The following is a 9,761-nucleotide window of genomic DNA, read 5'->3' on the forward strand; positions in this document are numbered from 1 at the left end:
AATGTAGGGACTTAAAACACATTTTAATAAAAATTAAACAAAACCTTTAAGGGAAACAGTTTAAATTGAAAGAAGGTGTAATAAATCAATCAATTCAGTAAAAAAATGAACAAACAAACAAACAAACAAACAAACAAAACTGATGAATCCAGACAAATGCAGTAGCAAAACCCTGTACCGTAATTTCACTCTTTATGGCGGTGAAATAATTAGAAATTACTTCTGCAAAATAAGATCTAAGTAAGAATACACATTTCTCATTTTCTCTGGTATCATTACCTCAATGTATAAAAAACATATGTCAGCTTTTATTGATTGTACTGATTTCAAATGTATATCACTTCCTTTATAAGGTTTCAAAATTCATTTTCTAGAAACAGAGCACAGTGATAGTGAATATGAATTTAGAAATTATAGAAATACATTCATGCACCTAATGCAGTTATCAGAAGAGGAAAATGTGGTTCAAGAATATAAATGAATAACCAATTTGAAATTACCATATTTGCAGATGAAGGACAAACTAAAAACAGAAAAATCAAATATGACTTCAATAACGGAGTTTGTTCTTTTGGGGTTTTCTGATATTCCCAATAGCCAATGGATTCTTTTTGGGATATTTTTGGTCATCTATCTGACTATCCTGATGTGCAATAGCATCATAATTATGATAACAAGAATTGACCCTGTCCTCCAGACACCCATGTATTTTTTTCTTAACAATTTTTCTTTTTTAGAAATCTGTTATGTAACAGTCACTATCCCAAGAATGCTCATGGATCTTTTGACCCAGAAAGGAAACATTTCTTTGGTTGCTTGTGCTGCACAAATGTGCTTTGTTCTTATGTTTGGAGGCTCAGAGTGTCTCCTCTTGACAGCGATGGCCTATGACCGCTATGTGGCTATTTGTAACCCTCTGCACTACCCGCTGGTCATGAACTACAAAGTCTGTGTCCAGCTGGCCATTGCCTCCTGGGTCAGTGGAGTTCCAGTTGTAATTGGGCAAACATGTCAGATTTTTTCTCTACCCTTTTGTGGGTCTAACAGGATTAATCATTTCTTCTGTGACCTCCCCCCAATTCTCAAGCTTGCTTGTGGGAACACATTTCTGAATGAGATCGCAGTCTATCTAGTTGCAGTGGTATTTATCATGGTTCCATTTCTATTGATCATTGTCTCCTATGGAAAAATTATTGCCAACATTCTCAAAATATCATCAGCCAGCGGAAGAGCGAAAGCCTTCTCCACCTGTTCTTCTCACCTGATAGTTGTGATCTTATTCTATGGAACAGCTACTATCACGTATTTGCAACCAAAACCAAATCAATCTGAAGGGACTGGGAAAGTGATCTCTCTTTTCTACACCGTTTTCATCCCAACACTGAATCCCATTATATATACTCTGAGGAACAAAGACATCATGATGGCACTGAGAAAACTAGTAAGTAAGTTATTACAATGACGCAAAGACTTGAAATTACAGAAAAGGACATTCTTATGAGTTTGTAAATGTAGCTACAACAGAGAAACATCTAATTTTATGTCTATGTTTCTAAATAATGATGATGAATATCATCACAGTAACCTCACATTATTTAAAGGGCCTTAGTTTCATAGGATTAAGTAAGGGGCTTCTTTGTAATCAAAACACAAATTATCACCATTGTAACAATCTAATTTGAACATTCCTGTTTCCTCTCACTGTGAACTAGTGAGGTAAAAGATTGCCTCAGGAATACGATGATGGTTAATTAGGTGTATTATATAACCAGAGATGACTCTTCGTTCTCTGTAATATATTTTCTTTAATCTTCCCATTCCTTCAGATTTCTTTAAAAACTTTCCTCTGTACTCTGATTTGACTTTGCCATGCAAAAATCCAGCAGCAGCTGAGATGGTGGAAGCAGGGTAATCTTAGTATTTATTTTACATTTTTCTTATTTTTATTTTGTTGATGTCCATGGCATTTTAAGACCACAAATCTCCTCCTCTATTATCCCAACACTCACTGTCCTCTGATAACCTCATTCCACCCCATGGTAGCTTTCACTTTGAGAATATCAATTTAGTTTTAGAAGTTTCCTGGATTTTCACTTTAACTCTCCATATCGATGTGTATTGGGTTGATGTTGGCCTCTAAATATATGTAAATCTAAAACCTGGAGATGTAGTCTTATTCAAGGTGAGCCGGGGCGGGGGAGAGGGGGGTGGGGGGAAGTCTTTTGCATTTGTATTAAATAAATGAAGTCATCCATCATTAAAGTGGTTACTAAATACTATGGCCAGTGTTTCTATAAAGCAGAAAACACAGAATTTATAAAACAGTTATAGAGACAGAGAAGAACATGTAAAGATACAGGCAGAGATTGAAGTGATGCAGCCAAGAATCAAGAATGGTCAAGATCCACCAAAACCTGGAAGAAGGAAAGAATGATCCTCTGTTGGAGGGAGTGAGACCTGGCCAGCACTGTTTTTCTGGACTCTGGATTTGAGAAATGAGGGAGAATAAATTTTTATTGTTTTAGCCACTTAATTTATAGTAATTTATTACAGTAGATCAAAGAAAGTAATACACCATATAAATAGTCTTTTCCTTAATGTCCTTTTATTTGAATCACAAAAATAAATTCTGTATTCTTTTTTGTGCAGTAATTTGGCATTTTTTTCTTTTGAATATAAAATCAAAATACTTATCCTTTTAATAAAAAACTGTGTCACTGTAATGTCATGTGGTATAAATACATTTAGCCAAAAATGAATATTACATATGTTTGTTAAAAGCTTTTTTTAAGTTATTTTTTCGAGAGCAAAAGAAAAGTGGAAGCAAAAAGGCACTCTGAGTGATATTATTAAGACACTGGAGAACATCTATACCGTACAATCCTTCAGGGCCTCTCAAGATAGTGTTTTAAATTTCATTCTCTGAAGGCATTACAAGCGTCTTGATATATGACAAAGAATGTATACGTATGTATAAATTACAACTCCATTTTTATAAAACAAAAAATAGCAGTCCATAATTTCACATAAAATTTTGCATGTGCATGTCGGTATTGGGTGCTCATTCATAGCACAATATTTGGGAGGGTGTGGATTAGACAAAAATACTGACTTCCTCACAGTGGTAGGATTTCAAATAATTTCTAATTTATTTCTCGTATTTTTATTTATTGTTTGGTCTTATTACAAAATGAATGCAATATGTAGAACAAAAAATACTTTATAACATTATATTAGTCTCAGATGTACAACATGAATTGATGTTTCTACATATTGTGAAATGATCAACATGATAAGGTTACTTAACATCCATCACCATACATATTTACAAAAATTTCTTTTCTTATGAGGTAGACTTTGAAGATCTACTCTCTTAAATTTCATATATGCTATTCAGTATTATTAACTAGAGTCACCATGGTGTACATTGCATCACTGTGACTTATGTAGTGAGTGTATAACTGTCGGTTTGTAAATTTTCCCCACCTTCACTCATTTTGCCCATCACCTACCCTCTGCCTCTGGCAATCATCAGTCTCTGTATTAGAAGAAAATATTGATTTCCTCACAGTGGCAGCATTTCAAATAATATCCGATTTATATATTACATTTTATATATAATTTTCACTTATTATAAAGAGAATGTGATATGTAAATCACAAGGCATAACCTTTTATTCAGAAAATGTAATACTACGTAGCAAAGAAAATTCTTACATTTCATCTTTGCTTATTGTTATTAAATATCTTAAAAAATAGATAGCATCTAGCAGAGAAAATTTCAAAATCAGCCAAATCATTTTTAATTGCTGATAGAAACACCAATTTTTATGAACAAAAAAAAATCAGAATATATAATAGTTAGAGTCAGTGCTTTAAATGTAACTAAAATTAGAGATGTAACAAAAGATACAGAGATGGACAAATTTAAAACTGTAAACATAGACATAGTAAAAATTAATGACTGCCAGAGAGCACTGAATTATAAATGAAAGAATCCTCAAATCAAGGAAGCAAAAAGAAAATGTGGTACATATATACAAAGAAATATTATTCAGCCAAAAAAAGGTGAAATTCTGACATTTTTGACGATACAAATAGATCTCTAGAATATCAAGGAAAGCAATATTTGTCAGATGGAAAAAGTTGAGAACCATATGATTTCACTCATTCATGGGATATAAAACTGAAAACAACAAATAAATGTGACAAAGCAACAAAACCTCATAGACACAGACAGCAGTTTAATAGTTACCAGAGGAAAAGAGGTGGAAGGTAGGTAGAAAAGGGTAAAGGGGGTCAAATATATGGTGACAGGACATTTGACTTGTGGTGATGAACACACAGTGCAATCAATAGACAGAAGATGTATTATAGAATTGCATGCTTGAAATCTACATAATTTTTATCCAATATCACCCTAAGAAATTTAATTAAAATGAATTAAAATCATGCAATACTTATTTTATATACTTTACCAAAAAATTTATAGCCATAAATATAAAGTCAGCCTTCTAATGTCATTTTCCCATCCTCACTTTCTGATAGAGAAACCTTGAGACTTGGTATACTATATCCCCTGTCCAGACACATTTTTTTCTTATGTAAATGTCTGTAACTAAAAAATATAAATCATGGGAGGAAGAGACAACCTTAACAAATAAACAATCTAGAAGATGCATGAACTCTAGATAATTTCCAGATTACAGTCTTTGAGGTTAAGAAATGGTGTTTAACAATTGCAAATTTAGTATCCTCAGACTTCATATGTAGCTATAGACCAACTCGAAGACTGTGAATGTCTTAGTACAGCCTTTTCCGAAGGGGAATTGTTTCTGCTCTCCAAATGAGGAGAAGGTGGAGAGAAAGATGGAGAGGAGTAGCCAGGAGAATAGTCCTCTTCAGACTGTATCCCTCGGAGACTATCTTCAACGCAGTGCTAATTTAACCAGACATGGCCTTGGTTCATTTCTCAATTACCACTTGATAAATAGCTTGAGTTAAAGATGCAACACATTGTGGATAAAAGATGCTGTTTCAACAAATATGGGGCTATTTTTACCAAAGGTACACTGATTTTAAAGTGAAATATGAGCTGCAGGAAAAATAGAAATGGCAGTACTGGATACTTGAATAAGTTAAATTAGAGGTTTCTATTATATAGATCATAGTCTGTGTAAAAGAAGCAACACTCAGTGGTTTCTCCACAAAATAAACAGGTAAGCAGTAATGATTTTATGACACTTATTTTAAAATAGTGTGCTATTTTTCAACTTAATAATTGTCATCAAAGAAAATTCTTTCTTCCAATCAGATTAATTAAAGAGATAAATCTTCTGAACTTAAAATATACAGACTTTATCCATAAGCAATGAGTCTTTCATTTTTATAACAGTGAAAGAAATATAAAATGGACAGAAAAACACTTTGATGTTGTGGTTTTATATTTCTTAACTTTATTGATACTGTTCAGAATATTAAATTAAAAATAATATTTTCTATTGAATGTTGTATGAAGCCCATTGAATTCTGATGAAGAATATGGACGCTGGCTTTGCACTGCCAAGGTTGAAGTCAGTGAGGTTATACAACCTTCTTAAGGTTGGGCAAGTTATTTAACTTCTCTCTTCTTCCAGCTCTATGCAAAATGTGAATATTAATAGTGCATACTTCATTCAGAATGTAATAAAAGCAACAATGCAGGTAAAGTCATTAACAAGGTGGTTAATATATAATAAATGTTAAAAAATTGTTAAAAATAAAAAATAGTTTTAATTAATCAGGCCTCTTTACTCCCTATATTATGTTTGTTTAAGAAAAACAGAAAAGATAGTAAAGGAACCGAAATTCCCATGTTACAAGAGAAAAATACCATTAACAGTTAATGGAGAGTGTAAATCAATTTCAGGAAGAAAAATTAGATTTGCTTATCTCTGAGGAAGCTTTTGTATATAAAATAGAATTTATGTTAATTTTTTCTATTTAATTTTGCTTATATCTTTATAACAAAGCCTATTTTTCCTGTGTCCTCAAAGTACAGGAGACTGGAATATATAAGAGAAAAAAACTAAAAATAAAAGCCCAGTAAGTTAGAGTGTTTTTTCTCCAGGTATTGCTGCAGATTTTTATCTACACAGCACAGAATAGTTTACTAATTTTAAGCTCAGTATTCTTGACAAAACACTTCCATGGACATTGTCTTCTCTCCTAGACAGAAAAGGCTACTTCTAGGGCAAGATAAAAGATGAGCAAAGCTCAAAAAAGAAAAGAAAAGATTTGTTAAAACAGTAATGATGAAAACAATAAGCATGATAATAAGTATGATAATGATCCTAATAACAATGCCTAATAGAACTGCAACTGCCTATTATACATCAAGCATTTAACTTACCTCTCAAAACAATTCTCTGAGGTACATATTATTATTAAAATGCATTATTTTCAAACAAGGAAAATTAAGCTCTGATGATTTAAATAAGGAAATATTACCAGACTAGAACCAATTTCCATGAAAAGTCACTCAATGTCATGTTCTTGGGTCAGTGAGAAGTGAAATTAAGTTAAATTTTCCTGATGGAAATACTTATAAACCACTCATCTGTTTAAGCACTCAAGTAGCTATTTGTGTACAAAACTGAAATAAAATATGAGGGCATTTACTTTATCCCGAGAAACGTTTTATTTTGTTTACTTAAACATAAAAATAACAAAATAATTCAGTAATCTGACTCTAAGATCAGACAAAATCTCAGAGTAGATGTTGCTTCCTTAAGAGATTCTCTACTGCTCCCGTAACACCTGTGATTCTCTCTATGTCCATAACGCACACTCTAGGGTTATACCTGACTTATCTGTCTGAATTCACCATTAGCCTGTAAAGACAGAAACTGAGCTCATAGCGCTTACCATCAACATCTTAGCATTTAACATATTTTCTATGTAACACATACATAGTATTTATCCATAATAAACCGCAATCTATACTACGAAATATATATCGATTGATTTCCTGATCCATTCATCAAATAGATCTGAAACACTGAAAATTCAGTTATCTTTTTGTTGCAGTTGTTTTTCACCAGGGATAACTTCTGAAGTGACAGGAAATCATGAGAGTTTTAAGACATAAAACAAGAAAATAACAAACTAAATGTGAAAAGAGGAGAAGAAAGAGATTGAAAGGCCAGAAAAACCAAAATAGAGATGGAAGGAGAAGATTCGGGAAGTGCCCTCAGTCTCAGGTTATACAACATATTATTTGAATCCAAAATGTCCCAGGTCCTTGATCCCTCTACTTGACATTTTTGAACCACAGAAGAGGTGAGCTAAAAGGTAAATTTTATCTTTAGGATATGCTGTGAAAAATCAACTTCAATGTCAGAATAGAGGATTCACTGAACAACGAAGGAAGGAGTATAGGAGAAAGAAATACAAAGTAGAAATTGTAAATTATTTCACTCCTTTGTGATTTGTGAGAGAGAAGAGGAACTGGGGTCTTGACAGGAGAAAGGGAAGTTTCATTCTGTAGGAAGAAGAGATTAATTTGGAATTAGGAATGGAGGAGAAACTTCAAAATTCAGGACAGTGTAGATTTTGAAGTATGCCAATCTGTGACAAAGTTCACTATTTAGTGTTAACAAAGGCTGGCTAGAAATCGCAAAAGTGAAGTGTAGGACCCAGTACAGTGAGTGAGAGACTGAACTTTATTTGACCTAAAATGCTTAATTATTTAAGGAGTTGATTAGGCTAAATCTACACTGCTTTTAGCACCCTGTTTTTTAATGGTAATTCAAATATAGATATTTTAAATGTGTATTAGACTTAATATATTATATTCATAATATGTTATATATTAATTAGATATTCTAATATATACATATTTATATGTAGACAAAAGTATACAAAGGTTGATTTTATATTTCTTCAGGTTTCAGATGTGAACTTTATGATCAAATTCTCTTACACATTTTTTTTTCCCATAAATGCCTAAACTTACCTAATTTCTCCTAAAGTATGCCAAAAATTCAGTGTATAAGGAGAACTGTCAAGATTGTTGGGCACCATGAGGGATGAGGACATAGTAAAATGGAATCTTATATATTTTTTCATATTCTAAAATTCAAGTGGACATATGACTTGTGATGACATGTGGTTACTAATATAAATTTCTATACTATATTAAATGAAAAGTGTTTTATGATGGAGCAAGGCTATAGTCTTTATTTTCTGATTTTTGTCTAAGTCTTTCCCAGCAAGTAAGTTGGCCAGGGTTGGCCTGACCTGGGGTTGCAGTGGAGTCTGTCTGATGATTTTGCCCTTCACTTACCTGAGATGAAGTTCACAGGGAAACATAAAACTTAACATGTAAACATCACATAAATGGATTGTAAAAAAATACAAAGAGAAAGCAAATAGAGACCAGAATGATCAGGAAGGAGGTACATTTCTAATTAGAGAAGGTCACAAGTTCCTGAGAGCAGTTCTAATCCTGAGACCAGGCCACCCAGCATGCTTCCCTCTTATTTTATTGCTCTCGGTTTGACTATGTTATTCATTTATCTATATTGTTAATGTTAACAGGAAGAAGACAGTTAAAGATTTTCTTTTGTTTCTACATATTGCAATTTTAGGCTTCTGAATTTGAAATATATTCCAAAATGAAAAACCAACGGAAACACTGGATATCTATCCTGGATCACTGAATTTGAAACCGTGTATTTAATGTGTCCCTCTCTGCAACTGGGCTCAGTGCACTGAAGTGACCTTCAAGCCTCGGAATCATTTTGTTCCTATATGGAATGCACAGGACAAAAAGCCCACCAGGGAAACTACACTGCATCGATGGGTTTCATCCTGCTTGGTTTTTCTGATGTTCCCGACCTCCAAGGATTTCTTTTTGGGATGTTTCTGATAGTCTATGTGATTATTCTGATGGGAAATAGCTTCATAATTATAATAACTAAAGTGGATCTTTCCCTTCAGACTCCCATGTATTTTTTCCTTAGGAACTTTTCTTCCTCGGAAATATGTTATGTGTCAGTCACTGTTCCAAGATTGTTAATAGATCTTTGCAGACAAAACAGAAAAATTTCCTTTCTGGCCTGTGCAACTCAAATGTATTTCTTTCTGGTCTTGGGAGCCACAGACTGCTTTATTTTAACTGTTATGGCTTATGACAGGTATGTGGCCATTTGCAACCCATTGCTCTACCCTCTCATCATGAACAACAGGCTGTGTGTTCAATTGGTAGCTGGCTGTTGGATGACTGGAATTTCAGTACATGTAGGCTTCACCTATCAGATCTTCTCTCTACCTTTCTGTAGATCTCACCAGTTAAATCACTTTTTCTGTGATGTACCTCCAGTACTTAAGCTTGTCTGTGGGGACACCTTTATGACGGAGATGTTGATTGATGTGGTTACTGTTGTAGTTGTTGCAATTCTTTTTATGTTAATTCTTGGATCTTATGTGAAAATAATCTTGACCATCCTGAAGCTGCCATCAGCAATTGGGCGAGCCAAGGCGTTCTCCACTTGTTCTTCCCATCTCATGGTTGTGGCTTTATTCTTTGGATCTGGTGTCATTGCATATTTGAGACCAAAGTCTGGTCATTCCACAGTAATGGACAAATTTCTTTCTCTGTTTTACACCACTGTGACACCAGTGTTTAACCCCATAATATATTGTCTGAGAAACAAAGAAGTTATGGCTGCATTGAGAAAAATCCTACTGAAATGGATTGTTTGGGACTCTAAAATATAA

At 33.4% G+C, this 9,761-nt stretch overlaps 2 protein-coding genes across 2 annotated transcripts; both read left to right on the forward strand.

The window, feature by feature from the left end:
- Nucleotides 1-496: 496 nt before the first annotated feature.
- Nucleotides 497-1,462, forward strand: LOC120613082 (olfactory receptor 10AG1-like). The gene has a single exon (XM_039875711.1). It carries the CDS (start codon nt 512-514, stop codon nt 1,460-1,462), a length of 951 nt encoding a protein of 316 aa, XP_039731645.1. The 5' UTR covers nt 497-511.
- Nucleotides 1,463-8,792: 7,330 nt separating this feature from the next.
- LOC120613068 (olfactory receptor 10AG1-like) lies at nt 8,793-9,761 on the forward strand. The gene has a single exon (XM_039875704.1). It carries the CDS (start codon nt 8,793-8,795, stop codon nt 9,759-9,761), a length of 969 nt encoding a protein of 322 aa, XP_039731638.1.

The sequence above is a fragment of the Pteropus medius genome, unplaced genomic scaffold (assembly GCF_902729225.1).
Source record: "Pteropus medius unplaced genomic scaffold, Ma_sr-lr_union100, whole genome shotgun sequence".
Classification (NCBI taxonomy): Eukaryota; Metazoa; Chordata; class Mammalia; order Chiroptera; family Pteropodidae; genus Pteropus; species Pteropus medius.